At 38.8% G+C, this 20,000-nt stretch overlaps 2 protein-coding genes across 6 annotated transcripts in view; one reads left to right on the top strand and one right to left on the bottom strand.

The window, feature by feature from the left end:
- Window positions 1–12,044, bottom strand: part of LOC114549989 (receptor-type tyrosine-protein phosphatase R) — a 64,252-nt gene extending 52,208 nt beyond the window's left edge. Inside the window, exons 1-2 of one of the 4 annotated variants that reach the window (XM_028570385.1) lie at window positions 11,982–12,044; window positions 10,094–10,535 (exon numbers count right to left, since the gene is read on the bottom strand). In XM_028570385.1, coding sequence (XP_028426186.1) covers window positions 10,094–10,175 — 82 coding nt within the window. In that variant the 5' untranslated portion in view covers window positions 10,176–10,535; window positions 11,982–12,044. Of the gene's footprint in view, window positions 1–10,093; window positions 10,541–11,780; window positions 11,931–11,981 lie in introns of those variants that run through there. The other 3 variants (XM_028570384.1, XM_028570387.1, XM_028570386.1) reach the window with 3 other exon arrangements.
- A 4,194-nt stretch (window positions 12,045–16,238) lies between these two features.
- The window catches only part of fbxo7 (F-box protein 7), a 16,203-nt gene continuing 12,441 nt past the window's right edge, over window positions 16,239–20,000 (top strand). Inside the window, exons 1-3 of one of the 2 annotated variants that reach the window (XM_028570524.1) lie at window positions 16,239–16,378; window positions 18,152–18,274; window positions 19,488–19,728. In XM_028570524.1, the coding sequence (XP_028426325.1) occupies window positions 18,153–18,274; window positions 19,488–19,728 (363 nt within the window). In that variant the 5' untranslated portion in view covers window positions 16,239–16,378; window position 18,152. Of the gene's footprint in view, window positions 16,379–18,151; window positions 18,275–19,487; window positions 19,729–20,000 lie in introns of those variants that run through there. The other variant, XM_028570525.1, reaches the window with a different exon arrangement.

Here is a 20,000-nt window from a genome sequence, read left to right as displayed (position 1 = left end):
CCTCTCCAGCTACCAATGACAATGGGCAATGGATGTGAACGCAAATCCAACCAAATGAAAAATGCGACAACGTTGCAACTTCACCCCCCTAGTCTACCGAACTATAAGTGTGAAAGGGTATCTGCCGGATTTTCCAAGACCCCTCTGTCTGCTACCTCGGACCTGGATCCCTCCCTGAACTCTGTCCCACGCACAATTGAGTATTCAGTTAAATAAATCTTGGTATTGTTCACGTTCACATCCTGGTCTCTTGTCTCTGATGTTCTACATTTTAGTCTTAGTCCGCTAGCCTAATAAACCTGGGGCGTTATAACAAATATATATAACGCCCCATTATGTAACTGTATTGTAAATGTTCCTAACCTGACTGATATTGAATTGCAAATGTAATCTAATCGGGACCTTGTGAATCGGAATCGAATTGATTCAGAAGAATCACTGGCGATACCCAGACCTAGAAGACAGGTTTTTTCACTCTTAATTATCGTTCAAATCTCCCACTGGAGAGATAGCAGTAGAAGAGATGAGATTCTCTCTCTCTCTCTCTCTCTCTCTCTCAGCATCTTTTCGTCAGAGGAAGAGGCTTTCATCATCTGCACCGGCTGAGAGGAAACCCCTGAACACCGACTGAACTCAGCCAGCCGTGATGAATATGAACACTGCATAATTCATTCCCAGGCTTTATTTATCCTGGGAAATATAAAAAATAAATAAAATGAAATCTACTGATTAAAGCCCTTTCAACCCGGCAGCATCCAGGATTCACATTCACAGCTTACAGCCGTGAATACTAGGAACTGAAAGCACCGGGGATGGATCGATTTAAAGAAAACACGGACAAGAACCTCAGCTGGACCTGAGCCCAGTCTGCCCGATACACAGTAGCTGTGTTCAAAACCAGTGCACTATACTGTATAGTGTTCGCCATTTGGTAGTTATGTTCGAATTCTCTGCTGTTAATTCCACTATAAAATACCCACAATGCACAGCTAATTTGAGTGTGCATCAATGTACCCTACATTTTACTCCCGTATACCCGCAATGCAACGCGGTCGTGTTTTCCCGGAGGAGGAGAAGAAGCAGAAGAACCCGCGGAAACTGAAAAAGAAAAATGGAGCAGACTTTGGTTCCTAAACAGTGGAAATATAACATGCAACATATGTAATATACAACATTTTGCTATTCTCATCAGGGCTCGACATTAAGGCTTGTCCGCTTGGGGACAAGTGGATTTTTTGTAGGACAAGTGGAAGAGAAATTTACTTGCCCCACTGGACAAGTTAAAACTCAATCAAAATGCCACTCATTTCGTCAATGTTACAGAATTGAAACAAATACATATTTTACCCCACAATCCCGGGCAGCGGGTCGGCGGCCGCTAACGTTAGACCCAGCCCGCTGTTCAGCTCATTCTCTGTAAGCGAAGCAGCTTGAAAGCACGGCGAGCTAGCCGGTGTTAGCTTGCTAACTCCACCTTAACGTTACCTCCTCGCCACATCGTTCACAGAAAACAAGCTGAAAACAGAAGTCACTCGTGGCGATAGCAATGTGCTTTGTGTGGATGAAGCATTATATACGTTATTATGTGCCACTCATTCCGTTTATGTTACAGATTTTACTTTACCGATTTGAAACAAATACATTAACTAACGTTAGACCCAGCCCGCTGACATTAGACCCAGCCCACTGTTCAGCTCATTCTCTGTAAGCGATACAGCATGAAAGCACCGCGGAACCAGCAAGCCAGGCAGCCGGTGTTAGTTAGCTAACGTTAGCATGCTAACTCCGCTTTAACGTTACGCCGTCCCCACATCGTTCACAGAAAACGAGCCGAATAAAGCTGTCACTCGTGGCGATAGAAGTGTGCTTTGTGCGGATGAAGCATGAAGTTAATTTGACTCTTGACGGCTGGCTCTCTGCCTCGTAACGTTACTAGCTGCTCCGCTACTCGTTTGAAGCGGATTAAATATCAGGTAATAATCAACTGTGAAGTAGCTACACCTTTTTAAAGGATCCCTTGGTAAGTGAAATTGTAGAAAGACAAAAAAAAAAAACACGCTGACACCAACATTTAGTGGCAAAATCCATTGTTATGTCTACAAAATTATATATATATAGTATAAGTTCAAGTCACCACGACCTCTGGTCAAAATATTGAATTAGTATCTCAATATATTAACTCAGTATCTCAGAATATAAACAAAGAATATCAAAGTAATGAGAAACTATAAAATATTTACTTAATCTCAATATATTGGCTTAGTATCGTAATATATTGACTTAGTAACTCAACATATTGGTTCAGTATCTCAATATATTGACATAGTAACTCATAATATCTCAATATATTGACATAGTAACTTAGAATATTGACTAGGAATCTGAAAGTAATGAGAAACTTTAAAATATTCACTTAGAATCTCAATATATTAACTTCTGCACACCGGCGTGCAAAGTATAACTTTGTATTATGAGTCTGGAGATCCTTTTTTCTTGTTGAAGGGGAAATCTATTCTTGGGACACATTTGTTTCTACTGTTTAAACTGAATTGTATTAATGTTGATAGTGTTTGGATGCTTTCAATGGTTTCTTCAAATTCTGCATTAGCAAAACACAAAAAAAATTATAAAATGATGAATCTTTACCCGGACAAGTGACTTTTGTTCACGGACAAGTGAAACGTAAATGTACTTGTCCGAAGAACAAGTGCCTCAAAAAGTTAATGTCAAGCCCTGCTCATGAGTGCAGGGACGGCTCAATGGTGTTAACTCTAACCATTGCCTAAGGCCGACTACACACTGGCTGCGTGGCATGTTCGTTTTTATTTCGGCTCCCATGTTAACGGGTTAGAGCTTCCACACTGCCTGCCTGCGTGACCCCGAAAACACTTGCATGCTAGACGCTTATTTTTCCCGCAACACGCAAGCGTTTCCAGGGAAATAGAATAGGAAAAGATGTTTATATGTCATTTTGACACAAATACATATTAATAAATGACGTTTTGATGTTTGAAAGTCTCAAGGTTTTAATATAAATGCAGATGTATAAATTTAATTTAAAAAATAAATCGATTATCTAATATTGCAATCCAGAAGGAAATATTCTGGAGCCTATTTTGCCATCAATACTGCAGACGTTGTCTTTGCTGTAATCAAATCAGTATATATTTAAGTTTAACATGGCATTTCATTTTATCAATGGGACAGACATAAGACACATGTAGAAAAATCCACGCAGCTGACACGCAACAGAAACTCAATCCACACAGCCGGTGTGTAGCCGGCCTAATCCTAGTGCCTTGCAGGCAGCGCTGCCTGGAAGACGACGTTGGGGGGCTTAAAACACTAAACACCGCAGGGATGTATTATTACTTGAAATGTCTCGGTAAAAAACAACTTTTTTTTCTTCCATTGAACACAATGCATTTTATTTTGAAACACACTATTGCACACTGGCAGGGAGAGGGATTTCTAAACTGCCCTTTCTGTCCTCAAAGAGCTCAAACCGTGGTATAGCTTGAAACCAGTAACGGGCCCGTGTGCTAATCTCGGTAAATGGCTTCTACCGTGCTGATGCTTTAAGTTTCCAGGCGTCTGTTAGAGCCGCCTGTCTGTGCTGCCAGAAAATACACTGAAAGGGTGTCCTCTTACTTCGGTCTACCCGACTGTCTGCCTGCCAAGAACACAACTACTTGTCTTGGCTGCATCTTTGCCAAAACACAAACTGCTGTGTGACTGTGTCCCTGTGTTTGTTTCAAAAAGGTAGAACATGAAATATAAAAGACCTCAACTGTTTTATGTAGGGCTTTGTTTGAGTGATCTGATATCGGACATCCCCAACTAGGGCTGGGCGATATGGAGAAAATCAAATATTATATATATATATTTCTGACCAAATACCTCAATATCGATACCGCAACGATATTGTAGTGTTCACTATTGGTGCTTTCTTTACACAATCAGATTTTTGATAAATAATCATCAGTAATGTGGATATAATGACTAAGTGGGTAAAGGCAAATAATAGAACAGTTACAACAGTCTGGTAAGTTCAGAAAATGACATCACTTTACTGTAATGCAGCCTTTAAAACCAGGGAAAGACACTTACGCTATATTACAATATCCAAAATCTAAGACGATATCTAGTCTCATATCGCGATATCGATATGATATCGATATATTGCCCAGCTCTATCCCCAACGGGATCTTTTAACAGGGTTTCTGCAGGTTTCCCCAAGTCAAATTTAAGACCTTTTTAAGACCTTTATGAATTAAATGTAAGACCTTAAGTATCCCTTAACTTGCACTTCCCCCCCAGGTGAAGAATAAAATCCGTTTCATGTCTGTGGTACAATCTGAAAAGAGACTCGCGCCAATAACACAGAAGCTGATTGGCTGCTACGAAAGTCTCATTTGTCGTCGTAATACAGCAAAATTATATTTGGACCAGTATAGTAACAGTATAATGGGTTAGGAAAATTAAGACCTGTATTATTTAAGACCTACAACACAGTGCTTGAGCGAATTTAAGACCCCGCGCAAACTCGGTTTATATGCCTTTTCATCATGGATGTAGTGAATGTAGTTCTTATGAACTTGGTGCATTATAAAAACAATATTTCAGGGCTGCTTCTTACCCAAACCCTAGTTTTATGTGAGCTTCCTGTTTCTGACAAAACAGTTCAGAGGCTGTAGCAGAGCAGGTTTGTGTCTAAAAAAGAAGAAGAAGAAGAAAACTGCATTATAGTCTGCTGTGTTGAATTAAAAACAACCTGAAACAGCAGTTTCAGTTGGCTGAACCAGGCCTCCGTGGAGCTGACACAGCTTTCTCTCTCCACGGCTTCTTTCCTCCCTAACGACAGCGTCCTGGTTGCCATGCACGGGCGCTGAGCTGAGCCGTGCTCCGATTGGTTAAGAGTCGGCTCCTCCTCATCTCGCATCTGTGGGAGCCGTCAGCCAATCGGAGGTTGAGTTAGAGAGGGCTGACCCGGTAACCCTGTGGGGAGACTGACTAGAGAAGGACTGCATCTAATGTTGTGCAGCTATTAAGACAAATAAATGTCAATAAATCGGATTATGTGTTTTGATTTATAGGTTCCGTGTTGAAAAACATTACTAATATTGTACAACTCAGAAGATATTTAAAGCTCCAGTTTGTGTCCCTCATGTAATCAGCATTCATTATTACAGAAATAAGCTTCTGTTTTTATTAGTTGTTGTGTAACTTTGGTGTTTTAAAGTGATAGTTTGAATTAAATCTATATCCGTTGAAGTGGACACTATATTTACCGTATTTTCAGCGCTCTCTCTTGCTGTCAGAAGGCCCTTTTACGACGGGGAACTGAAGCCGTTATCTCTGCTCTCTTCAAAGCCACCAGACTCCTTTGGCAAAAACAGACATTTTACCTCACAGAACACAGGAGTTGCTGCTCTACCGCTGCCTCCATCGGTTAGTTTGTGTTATTGTGTATCTCGCATTGCAGGCTCTATCTCCCCAGCGCTGTGGACTAAGGTCTGGCTACGCTACAGGTACATGATGACAATCGTCTTGGGCGGCCCTAAGCTCCGGACGCAGCGATGGCGACTCTGCGATGTTTTGGTGGAACATTTGCACTCCGCAAAATAAAAGCTCTTACCAGTGTATCTCCGTGTGTACTTCGTCCACAGCAATCACACCAAATCGGTTCCCAAAACGTCGCAGTTAGAGAGGAAATGACCTAAACGTAATCTTTGTAAATCTTTACAATCATTCCCTGAAAAGAACCGAGCAGGTCTGACTTGTTGCACCATCCAAATCTTCTTCAGAACTTGACATTTTCAGCGTGTAGCTCACTGGCTCGAAGTTTGTTGTTGCTTCACGAAGAGAACGGAGTTTGAGAACGGCGACACACACAGAGGTAGTGTTTCTTTCGTCAACGAAAATCATGACTAAATATCGTCGTCAACAAACTTTGATCACGTGATAAAAACGAGACGCAACGTAAATGCTGGTAATGTGACGATGACTATAATTAAATGTATAATGCAATATCGTTGACGAAGAAAAACTAAACTAAATGTGGTTTACAAAATAAAAACTATGCTGAAATGTCTCTTCATTTCGTTGACCCAAAAAAACGAAATGGTTTAGTCACATTATTATTATTATTATTATTATTATTATTATTATTTTGCAGTATTTCTGTCTACATCAGGTCGCACTGCGCAGACGACGTCACTTCCTCGAGCTCCACTCGCGGCATTATTTAGAAGACGCAGCAGCGCGGTGAGTTAGCGTAAACGACAACAAACAAAATTAGGGCTGTGCTCGATTGAATAAATTCTTCGTCGACTAACACTCATTCAATCGTACCGACTAATCGATTAGTTGATTTAATCGACAGATCTGTAAATCTGAGTTTCTCCACTAAGAGTCGTGCTAAAAGCACCACTTTAATTTTTGTGTTTACCAGAGATGTGCTCGTACGTTTCTTGGAAATAAGTCATTCAGCATGAAAACAGCATCAAACATGACTAATGGACTAAAGAGATCTAAGTCGACTAAGACCAGAACCACCGATTAGTCAACTAATCCACTAAGAGGGAGCAGCACTAAACAAAATGAAGTCCGACAAAGAGAAAGGGACCGATGGCCGGCCAGCCGGGGTTCGTCTTTGGGAGAAAAAGAAGAAACGAAATTTGGAAAAACTTGGGCATTGTTTGGATTTTTACGATTCTGATTCCGATTCTTCCTTTCGATTCCGGTTCTCATCGATTCCCGATTCCGATTCTTTGGGGGGTGGAGTTGAAACGGGTCACATGCTTATTTCACAAATAAGAGGAAAGTTTTATTTTGATTCGAAAGGTGGGTTGCAGTTTGACGGAGGCTTTTTCTATGTAAAATGAAGCCACACTAGAGCTCCGCTTACTGGGCTCCATTGCTGCAACACAACAAGCACCTGGCCGCTACGGAAACCAAAACTTGCAAATGTGAAATTTGGAACCCGTGATCAGATTTGAAACCAAATCCTCCAAACGATTCCAAACGATTCCAATAAAGAAACGACTCCACTGGAATCGTAATTTTTGAACGGATTCCAAGTAGGAATCGGTTCTCGATGCCCAACCCTAAGCGTGTGTGTATGTTTACTTTTACTGGTTTATAAATCACTAAACGGTTTAGGGCCAAAATACATTTCTGATCTGCTGCTACACTATGACCCACCCAGACCTCTCAGGTGGTCTGGGACAGGTCTACTACACTATGACCCACCCAGACCTCTCAGGTGGTCTGGGACAGGTCTACTACACTATGACCCACCCAGACCTCTCAGGTGGTCTGGGACAGGTCTACTACACTATGACCCACCCAGACCTCTCAGGTGGTCTGGGACAGGTCTACTACACTATGACCCACCCAGACCTCTCAGGTGGTCTGGGACAGGTCTACTTGTTGTCCCCAGAGTCCGAGCTAAACAGGGGGAAGCAGCGTTCAGTTTTTATGCTCCACATATCTGGAACAAACTCCCAGAAACCTGTAGGTCCGCTGCAACTCTCAGTTCTTTTAAATCCAGGCTAAAGACCTATCTTGTTGATGTTGCCTTTCTTTAAATAACCTATTTTTAACTGCTCTTTCTTTAAAATTCTTATACTGCACTGTACATTTTATTCCTGTCTTTTAATGATCTTAAATTGTTGTTAATTGTTTTAATGCTTTGAAATTGTTTTTAACTGTTTTTAATTGTTTTCTGTTTTCAATGTTTTATGTTTCATGTAAAGCACTTTGAATTGCCTTGTTGCTGAAATGTGCTCTACAAATAAAGCTGCCTTGCCTTGCCTTTGTTTGTGACTAAATTTCATCAAGTTTCCGTCGACTAAAACTAGTCATGGATAATTCTGACTAAAATGCTCAGACTTTTAGTCGACTGAAACTAAACTAGACTAAAAAGAAGTATGACCGTGACTGAAACTAATAAAAACTAAAATGACAGCTTGACACAAAGACTAGACTAAAACCTTAAAATTAAAGCAGGCCGCCAAAAACAACACAGAGAGAAGAAGGTGAGGGGCAAAGCCTGACATCACGCCCCGAGTGTTAGGCTTTATCCTGAAAATGTACTTGCATTGATCCAGACTAGTTATTGTGTGACTTGCTTAGCTTCCACCGAGTTCAGCTAAGGCGCCCACACACCAACACGATAATCGGCCATCGGTCAGTCTGGCGAGTTCGGGGACTCGAGTCTGTCTGACTCGAGGCCTTCATTTGGGCCGATTTGACTTTGTTGAATCGGAGGGCCGGCAGTCGGACTCAATGACCAATCTGATTGGTGGAGAGCTAACCCGGAAATGACGAGCGGGATGAGCCTGACGAACGCCTCTCAAAATCTGAGTAAAATCTCTTAAACTGACCTTTGTCGATCTGAAATGAAGACAAATTCAGCAGCTGCATGGCCCGTTTCTCGCTTAAAATGTTTTCAGAAACACGTTTCGGTGAACTATTTTAGTACAATACGAGATCGTAGGTTCATCCACGTGACGCACAGAACGTACACTTCGGGGGGTTCGGAGGCACTTTTTGACCAACTCTGGGAGGCAGTCAGTCCGTCTGCCTTTTCTGCCGACACAGACAACACGCCATTAAACAACCGCTCTGAGTATATCAGCATCTTGTTTCAAATATTCATCACAGATAGGGAAGAAGATATGTTCAAATGTTGGGGGTTATGATAAGATTAAAATATGCTTCTGTTAAATAAGCACTGGCCTTAAAACCTCAGAGGCCCATCTACTGCTTCTTCCTCCAATTCAATTACTTTATTTTAGATTTACTGTTTTTCTCTGAAATCTTTGACAGAATCCATTTGAAGGTTTTAGACTGTGTGACCTCTGAGAAGAGCATTTGGAATTGATTACTTTAAATGCTGCAGCTAACTGATTATTTACATGAAGGGGGGAAACTTTGGGTTCAACATGGGGATGGGGGGGGGGGGTAGATGGGCTTTTGAGCACAATTGAAATTTTGAGCATCAAACACTATTTTCTGCATTCTAGTGAATTTTTCTGCATCGATTTATGGTGCAAATGTCTTGATTTAGGTAAAGGAAATTAGAATCTGTTTGTTTTTCTTGGGTGGGGGGTGTTTGCAATGGCCAGTTTTGATTATAGGGGAGGGTTGTAACCCCCCCCCCATCTCCACTGTAAATTACATCTATGATTTTCATCATCGATTAATCTGCTGATTGGCAGATTTTCTGGATTAATCGATTGTTTGGTCCATAAAATGTCAGAAAATTCAAAGATACTCAGTTTACTGTCACAGAGGAGAGAAGAAACTAGAAACTATTCCCATTTAACACGCTGACATCAGAGAAGAAAAAAAAATTACTCAAACAGATTAATCGATTATCAAAATAGTTGGAGATTAATTTCATAGCTGACAACTATTAATCTTTGCAGCTCTAGATTGCTTAAAGAGATCGTCTATTCATGAATTACTAATGCAAATGATCATCAATGTGTTGACTTCATCATACGCCGTTTTATTTTAAATCCTCCTCAGTTTCATCATATCCTACATATCACCTGTAGGATGTTTTCAGTGCGTCATATTAACACAATAGCAAGCAAATTTAGCATATTCTGTCATTTTTCCACATTCCGTACGATCACTATATAATGTATATTCATATATTAGGTTTTTACCTTCTTTTTTCCCCTTTAATGCCAAATGAACACATGACTATATCATGTTATTTTGGAAGGTTTGAGCTCCTGTTGGGAGGATTTTAATGTAAAATATCATGCATTAAAAGAACAGATTCCAGGTCTGCAATACACATTAAATTGGTAACAGACATAATAAATAATATGTAATTACAATGGTTAAATTCCGATTGCATATTACAGAGGTTATTTTGCTTATTTTATCTGAGCATCACAGATGAATACTTGCATTTGAGGAGATGTTAACAGCATTTTTGGTTAATTTTAACAAGGTAAATGACAGAAAGGAGTATTTAATTACCAAAATATCTGGCTAATCCACCCGATTTGAGCACTAGTGCTGCAAGTATTTCTGGTTATGATGCAGCATACGGACAACAAACGCTTACCTGTGATCAGCAGCTGGGTCCATATTAGACACAAGAAAAGAAACATGGGGAGAAATCCTCCTCTTCCTCTTCTGCGGCTCATCTTTTTCTTCCCTTTCTGCAGCTCAATCGGTACTAAATCCGGCTCCTGTCGCTTCTCTCTGTGCTGTAATTACGCATCAATGGAAGCAGCCGGTGGATATGTCCGTGCATGTATCGGTGGGTCCGCAGCAGCATGCAGCGCGAGGGGAGGAGAGTAGACGCTGCCAGAGCTCCAGAGACCGCTGCACAACACCGGCCCCCTGCGACGCTCTTTCCCCGCCCTGCGGTGTCCTACAGCGGCCAGCCTACACGAGGAGCAGCCGCTCTGCAGTGGAAGCAGCTCCGGGAGAAGCGGAGGGTTTATTTGTTTTCCATCTGATTCAGAGACGAAAGAAAGAGGGGAGTGTGGTTCAAGGGGAGGCTGGAGATGATAAAGAGAGAAAAGGGGAGGAGAAAAGGCGTGGTGAAGAGAAGAGGAAAGGAGGAAGAAGATTAATAGGCCTACATTAAAATATATATATATATATATATATATATATATATATATATATATATATATATATATATATATATATATATATATATATATAAAATACTTTTACTTATTTATTTTTACGTTATTTAAACGAGAACAAGTAGGCATTCTATCTTGGTTGAATGTGCGTTTATTCGTAAACTTTTTTGACATTTTTACATAAAATATTGTAGTATTATTATTATTATTTCTGCTAATTTTCCATGTTTGTAGACATGAAGTCGGTTATTCTGCCTGTGGTTCCAGAGGTAATTATTCAGACAACTACTAATAGATTACTACAAAATTAATTAATTAAAAAAAACTCAAAACAGTGGCTAATAGCTAGTAGCCTAGTATGCCGAACTTCTGCCAGGAACCGCTTTTAAAAACAATTTAATTGTTTTGCTGGGTGGTTGCCGCGCAGCAGTGTGAAACTAGCTTCACGTAGCTAACGTTACCATGCTAACAGATCATTAGCATGTCACATTAGCATGATAATGCCTCGTTTAGGCTAACGTTGCCATGCTAAAAGATCATTAGCATGCTAATGCCTCGTTTAGGCTAACGTTACCATGCTAAAAGATCATTATAATGTCACATTAGCATGCTAATGTCGCGTTTAGGCTAACGTTACCGTGCTAAAAGATCATTATAAGGTCACATTAGCATGCTAATGTCGCGTTTAGGCTAACGTTACCGTGCTAAAAGATCATTATAATGTCACATTAGCATGCTAATGTCGCGTTTAGGCTAACGTTACCGTGCTAAAAGATCATTATAAGGTCACATTAGCATGCTAATGTCGCGTTTAGGCTAACGTTACCGTGCTAAAAGATCATTATAATGTCACATTAGCATGCTAATGTCGCGTTTAGGCTAACGTTGCCATTGTAACAGATAATTAGCATGCTAATGCCTCGTTTAGGCTAACGTTACCATGCTAAAATATTATTAGCATGCTAATGTCGTGTTTAGGCTAACGTTACCATACTAATATATCATTAGCATGTCACATTAGCATACTAATGCCGCGTTTAGGCTAACTTTAGACACTTTGCGGACTGTACCAGAGTGGGATAAAACCGACATCCGAAATATATTTACAACTTTTAATTAACTAGCTAACGTTAGGTAAATTAGTGATGTTACCGGAGACGATGTTACATGCTAGGCCGAGGCTTCTGAGCGCATGTGCAGGAAGTTTTCCGTAAAGCACGTGGTGGGTATGAGGCATAAACTGTTAAAAGATGTACGCCGTGTCTCCACCATGGATGTATAACAGACCAATAAGAGGATATATGATATGAGATATTTATTTCGAATGATTAAAAAGGGGGACAGGGTACAGACCTTTTTAAATAGATTTCCATTGCTAGGCAACAGCTTGGCCCCTTAACTTCCTGTCAGTTGATGTAATTCACATGATACAGTGCAACCTCAGGAAATCAACTTGGGGCCATTTAGTAGTGATGTTACATTCTGTGCAGAGGCTTCAGAGCTGTGCATAGACTGTACATATTATATTTAAGTAGGTATGTAGGTAGATAGGTAGGTAGGTAGGTAGGTAGGTAGGTAGGTAGGTAGGTAGGTAGATAGGTAGGTAGGTAGGTAGGTAGGTAGATAGATAGGTAGGTAGGTAGGTAGGTAGATAGGTAGGTAGGTAGGTAGGTAGGTAGGTAGGTAGGTAGGTAGGTAGATAGGTAGGTAGGTAGGTAGGTAGGTAGATATATAGGTAGGTAGGTAGGTAGGTAGATAGATAGATAGGTAGGTAGGTAGATACTTTATTGATCCCCAAGGGGAAATTCAAGGTCCCAGTAGCTAAAAGACATCACACACAACATACACATATATCATAAACAGGATGATAAAATATCAAATCTACATGAATAATATGGACAATAAAAAAAGATACTATACACATGACATCACTTAAAGCACATTTAAAAGAGGGAGAAGCTTTACACATTGCAATCAATGTGCATCGTGTCACTTGTAGTCCATATCAATGACGTTCCACTTCCGGACTTGCTCCGTTGCCACCAGGAATTCTGCCAGATGTTCCTCGTGTCGGCCAGATGTGCGTCCCCTTCCTCTGTCTTTGTGTTGGCGTTCTAACCTCCGGTGGATTTATGAGGACTATATGGTTCAATTCTCCCCAGATCTCTGCAGAGTAAATCCAGACAGCAGATCCCAGATGAGTGACTGTGTTGTGTGTCTGTCCTCCACTCTGTGACCACCAGCTCGGCTGAGATTTCATCTCGCCATCGCTACCATCAAGGATTATTTTTTAATTTTTTTTATTATGCAAGTACAACAAAAAAACAGATAGGTAAACAACCTGGTCCAACCTGTATCCAGTCCAAGTCCATTCAAGTGTTAACCAGTGTTAAACAATATCCTCTTTACAGTAGGGGAAGAAAGAAATAATTCACAATGCTCATTCCCCTTTTACTTTATCCATACAGTACTCTTTTCTTTTCTTTTTTTTACACACAAGACAAAAAAAACAAGTATTTAGACACATTCCGGACAAGTTACAACATACAGGACTAACCAACTGAAATAATAATAATAATAATAGTAATAGTAATGTCTCATTCACACACACACACACACACACGCAAATTACACTTATGGGGCTCCTTAAGTGAACTGTTGAGAAAAAAAAAAGAATAATTTAACGTTTCCATTTTGATTTACAAACAAATAAAGTAAAATACAGAATGAGTTGAGCAAAGGTAGCGTTGGGCTGATTACAGAGCGTCAAATATTGATTTCCACACAGAGTTAAAAATTAGTGTTTCTCAAATGGGGGTACGTGTACCCCAAGGGGTACTTTGGAGGCCTGCAGACTGAAGTTTGTCACTTTTTGTCACTATTTTCGACTTGTTTTTTGCCTTCCTTCCTTCCTTCCTTCTTTCTACTGTCTTCTTTTTGTACAAGTTTTTGTCATTTTTTTCAAATAAACAATTCACCCTTTTTCTAGGTTTTTGTCAATTTTTTCCAAAGTTTTTCTTCCTTCTTTCTACAGTTATTTTTTTTTTACAGGTCTGTCGCTTTTTACGAAGTTTTTGTCGCTGTTTTCTAAATTTTTGATACTATCTTCCACCTATTCTTGCCTTAATTCCTTCTTTCTACCGACTTTCTCCAAGTTTTTACGTTTTTTTTTAAAGTTTTTGTCGCCTTTTTTCACAACACGGAAGTTGTTTGGCAAATCTATCGCTGGTCAGGGGGTAGGCCTAGGTTGATTTTGAGATAGCGGATTTTTGGTGATATAGTGACATTCATAGTGCGAGTTGTTTAGTTATTAGGCTTACATTTAAATTTACACATTGATTGATAGGCTAGAGACAGACAGAGTATACATAGTGACACTAGATACATATAGTGGTAGATACATATATAGATACACAGATAGATAGATATATAGATATAGATATAGATAGATAATTATGATTAAAATATAATAAACTGTTCGGACATTCATATTTTTGAATAAAATTCTATAAAGAATTAAGACATTGTGGCTTGATTTCTTTTATTAATATTCTTTTGTCATGACCAAAATAACATTATGCACAGTGAGGAGCCTACAGGTTACAAGCTTCACATATTAGAAAAATACAATTAAAAAATGGCTCATTGTCAAGGTTGTTTTAGATCAACACCTGCAAGTGACCACTAGGTGTCATCGTTGAGACGGGTGTTGGATTGTCTCGAAGCCTCGACACAATATGGCACATTTGCTTCACGAAGCCTCGATCTGCCCACCACTAGCTACAAGAGACAGAGACAAAGCGGCGGATGGATCGTTTGCTTCTGTCTGGTTAGCGACACGGCCCCCAGCTAACCAATCCTTCTTCAGACTGATGTTGCCACCTCCCACTCAATTAGCATACAGGCGCAGGGAAAAAGAAATGTGGAAATGTGGAAATACAGAAATAAATACATGTAGAAATGTGAAAATACAGAAATAAATAAATGTAGAAATACAGAAATAAATAAATGTAGAACTAAATAAATATATGAATAAATAAATAAATAAATAAATATATAAATACATAAATATGTAAATAAACGTATAAATACATAAATAAATACATATAGAAATGCATAAATAAATAAAGACATGTAAAAATACAGAAATAGCCATTTATGTTACCAAAATGTATTTATTTTCACTATATTTCTGCATTTATTTATTTATTTCTACTTTTTTTATTTTTTTTTTCCTTCTGTCATTTTTAGTCCTCCATAACTTAAAGGTGCATTACCGCCCCCAATTGGACTGGACTGTGAAAAATTAAAAATACATTAAAAATAAATTAAAAATTAAAAATTAAAATTAAAATTAAAATTAAAATTAAAATTAAAATTAAAATTAAAATTAAAATTAAAATTAAAATTTAGAAATCAAAAATTTAAATAACTAAAAATTGAAATAACTAAAAACTAAATAACTAAATAATTAAATAAAAATGTAAATAAATACTCTTTACTAAATCAAGTTCTCTTAGAAACATACCTTGCCGCTGTTTTCCCCAAAAGCCCTGACTGTTGAATATTATATTCTATTGTATGTACATCCTTCAGCGGCCTTCAAAATAATAGCATGATTCGATCCCTATAATATAATAATACAAAAAATGTATTAACACATTTACTGTACAATTTATTGTTGACATGTGTATCACACTGTCAACAATAACTCATGATATGGTTATGTATATACAAACATATTTTTTAATATATATCTTTTTTTAACAGAAACACTAATACAAAAAATTACTATTTCCAAGGCAGAATTAACCCTAGATGTAGCCTACATAATAAAAGCCTTTATTATGTATATCTATGGAATCAACTCTCAAGATCAATCCTTAACAGATTTAAGACAGAATTAAATAGAATTCAAATCAATAACAATGACAAAGACGTGGACTAAATGTTAATTATTTTAAAATCTGATAAATTTTATATTGCCAGGTGTTTCTTTTATATTTGGTCTCAGTTCCTTTTTATGCCCTATGTAATTCTCTATCTATCTATCTATCTATCTATCTATCTATCTATATCTATCTATCTATCTATCTATCTATCTATCTATCTATCTATCCATCCTCCCACCTATTTATCTATCTATCTATCTATCCATCTTTCCATCCATCCACCTAACTATCAATCAATCAATCAATCAATCTATCTATCTATCTATCCTCCCACCTATTTATCTATTTATCCATCTTTCCATCTTTCCATCCATCCATCCATCCATCCACCTAACTATCAATCAATCAATCAATCAATCAATCAATCAATCAATCAATCAATCAATCAATCAATCAATCAATCAATCAATCTATCTATCTATCTATCTATCTATCTATCTATCTATCTATCTACCTACCCATCCATCCATCCACCTAGCTACCTACCTATCTATCTATCTATCGATCTATCTATCTATCGATCTATCTATCTACCCATCTATCCATCCACCCACTTATATACCTACCTACCTACCTACCTACCTACCTGTCTGTCTGTCTGTCTGTCTGTCTGTCTACCTATCTATCTATCTAGGGTTTTATTTTGAAATTCTTCATTTTGAAACCGGAAGCTGTGTTTTTTAGCTGTGCCGTTTTGACGCTGCTGTCTCTCGCCGCTCCTCCTGGGTATGTTTACAGATGCAACTCTTGAGAGAAATGTGATAAAACGAGCTGGATTTAATCACTTTAATCCCTCATGTAAGTGTCTGCTCTATTCTCACTGCTTTTATCAACACATCGTCTTTTAAACAAGTCGACTAGCTAACCTTGTTAGCACTAGCTAGCTAAGTTTAACTAGCAGAGCTGCACTGTTACGCAGCAACTTAAAACGTTAGTTAACGTTCAGCCCAGAAACGAAAACGAAACGTTTTAATTTCTTCTTAAATAACAAATCAGATTTGATTCCAGTCTTCTGAAAGATAAGTTGAATCTGTTTCTGTGTTGTTTTATTTATTTTTGCAATAATTATAATAATAATAATATGTGCACTGTTTTGTCTTTGTTGTTGTCATGTTTTCTTCCAAACTCTTAAATTCCTAACGTTAGTTAACGGAAAATGTAAAGTTTTATAGTATCTGAATTTTATGCCGAATTATTAAATACAGTCTAGTTTCAGGCTAACAAAAAGCTACAGTAATCCCAACACCAAAAAAAACAACTTTAATGACTCCTCAAGAATTAAAAAAATGGAAATTCCTGACGGAGTTTTGTACTAGAAAGATAGCAAATTAATGACGTTTTTTGTAACTGATTTTTTTGCCGAATTATTAAATACAGTCTGGTTTCAGGCTAAGATAAAAGCTACAGTAACCCCAACACCAAAAAACTACTTTAATGACTCATCAAGAATTAAAAAAATGGAGATTCCTGACGGAGTTTTGTACTAGAAAGATAGCATATTAATGGGAGCTGTCGTTTTGGCCCTGTAATCAGCATAATTTGAAGCTTAAAAATGGACGATTCAGGGAAACTTATGAATCAGGATTTTTTAGCTTGATATCACGAAGTGTAATATTTATTGCACACATGAACAATGACAAAACAAAACAAATTAGTAGTACCAAACATTAGAGATGCACCCATAGAGCGTCCGGTGACCGGAATTGGCCGGTTTTCACGTACTCGGCCGTGACTATTGACATATATACAATGGACCAATAGACCCCGTTGCTCTGGACGGAGACCAGTGAAGGATATTAGAAGCACTTTTCCGGTGATCTCTTGCTTTACTGCGCAGCCTCCAACTGACAGAGACAACGTAGATGTGACGTGAGCAACGTGTCTGAAAGTTGTAAGTCTTCTGGTAGCTGTGCTGAGAGAAATCTCAATCTTACAGAGATGGAGAGTGTAGGTATATGTAAGGAGATAACATAAGCACAGGCTAATTATTGATCACTAACATGCTAGTTAACATTAGTAATTAAACCTAAACAGCTAATGGAAGTCCAAACTGCCTGTGAGCTTCTCCTGTACTATACGGTAATTCCTCTACTGTGTGACAGCAAGTCTCGTGGTTATGACCCAATCGTTAGCCTATTGTTATAAAAACGTCTGCTATGGAGCCATAATAATATACATTGTCGTGTTTCTTTAGAAATAAACAACGGACAAATAGATTCTTTAAACGCTTCAGATGTAAAGTTATTCGCTGTCAAAGTTTAATTTATAGTGATCCATTATCTGTTCAAAACATGTATGTTCTATGTTCTGTGCAAAATGTTCTACTCAAGAAAAGATATATAATACATATTTGTGTGTGCTGTAATGTAGTTAGAAAGAATTAAATCGGATTCGGCTAAAATCGGTATCGGCCGGCCTAACTCAAAGAAAGTTGGAAATCAGAATCGGCCTAGAAAGTTGTAATCGGTGCATCTCTAGTCTTTGCCCCGTTTTAGGTACAGTGACAGAAAGTCTGTGTGCGTTGTCTGATGCTCTTGTTGAGAGGTGAATCTGTTGATGTTTGGCGTGCAGCATGAAGCTGCGAGTTCGGATCCGGCGGCAGACGACCAGGCTGGAGTTACCGGGAGAAGAAGCCAGTCTGAGCGAGCTCACAGACCTCATCAGGGAGACGCTTTTGTCTTCTCATGGACTCAGGTCAGACACCCTTGGAGCCTTTAGACCTGATTACAGCTGATGGGTGATATGGAGAGAATCAAATAGAGCCCAACCAATTAAAAAAAAAAAAAAAAAAAAAAAAAAAAAAAGAAATCCGATATTTTGATTTATCGGCCAATACATATATATATTTTTTAAATCCAGAAATGCATAACAAAACGAACAGATTTCCCCAATATTAGTTATTTGTAGTTATTTATCACTAAAATAATATGATAATGCGGTTTAAAAATAAACTCCTTGTTTCATTGTCACAACAGAACATCAAAATATATTAAAGTTCTGATAAATAAAATATACAAAAATACAAACTTAAGATATGAAACTTAAAGGGTTAAACACGAGTGCTGCCCTCTGGTGGACAGACTACGCAACGCCAATGCTCAGAACATGGTTGAAGGGGGTTTCGTCCGTTTTTATTTTTTAAATATTCATTCATCGGCCGTTATGAATGCCGATTCTGATAGTTTGGAAAATGCTTAATATCGGCCGATAATATCTGCCCGCCGATATATCGGTCGGGCTCTAGAATCAAATATTATGAAATTTTTGACCACATACAGTACAGGCCAAAAGTTTGGACACACCTTCTCATTCAATGTGTTTCCTTTTTATTTTCATGACTATTTACATTGTAGATTCTCACTGAAGGCATCAAAACTATGAATGAACACATATGGAATTATGTACTTAACAAAAAAGTGTGAAATAACTGAAAACATGTCTTATATTTTAGATTCCTCAAAGTAGCCACCCTTTGCTTTTTTTGATAACTCTGCAAACCCTTGGTGTTCTCTCAATGAGCTTCATGAGGTAGTCACCTGAAATGGTTTTACCTTCACAGGTGTGCTTTGTCAGGGTTAATTAGTGGATTTATTTCCCTTATTAATAAAAAAAGCAAAGGGTGGCTACTTTGAAGAATATAAAATATAAGACATGTTTTCAGTTATTTCACACTTTTTTGTTAAGTACATAATTCCATATGTGTTCATTCATAGTTTTGATGCCTTCAGTGAGAATCTACAATGTAAATAGTCATGAAAATAAAAAGGAAACGCATTGAATGAGAAGGTGTGTCCAAACTTTTGGCCTGTACATCAATGTGTCATTTCAGTTGAGAGTCCTAACGTTACAGTCCTGTTCTGGTCCCGGTGCCGGCAGTAGAAACGGTGTTATTATTTTTCTGTTTCAGTGCAGACACACCGTTCAGTTTGTCTCTGAATGGCTCGGAGGTCCTGTCCGACTCCGGCGAGACGCTGTCGTCCTGCGGCATCGTGTCCGGGGATCTGATCTGCGTCGTCCTGCCGGAGTCGGCAGCCGCCGGCGCCGCCACCGGCACGACCGGCAGCAGCACGGAGGCCCGCAGGCAGCAGAACCAACAGAACCAACAGAACCAACAGAACCAACAGACTGCTGTCATCACATCCAACCAGGTGAGAGCTTCACTAGTCTCTCGCTTTGGCAGACCCTCTTCCACAGCGCTGAGGAGGGTCTGGCTGTGTATACACACACACACACACACACACACGCACACACACACACACACACACACACACACGCATAGGCACACAGAGACACACTCACTCACTCACTCACACACACACACACACAAAGACCCACACACAGAGACCGACAGACAGACACACACACACACACACTCACTCACTCACACACACACACACACACAAAGACCCACACACAGAGC

The sequence above is a fragment of the Perca flavescens genome, chromosome 23 (assembly GCF_004354835.1).
Source record: "Perca flavescens isolate YP-PL-M2 chromosome 23, PFLA_1.0, whole genome shotgun sequence".
In the NCBI taxonomy this organism is placed as follows: Eukaryota; Metazoa; Chordata; class Actinopteri; order Perciformes; family Percidae; genus Perca; species Perca flavescens.
This window is presented reverse-complemented; position numbering and strand designations above follow the sequence as displayed.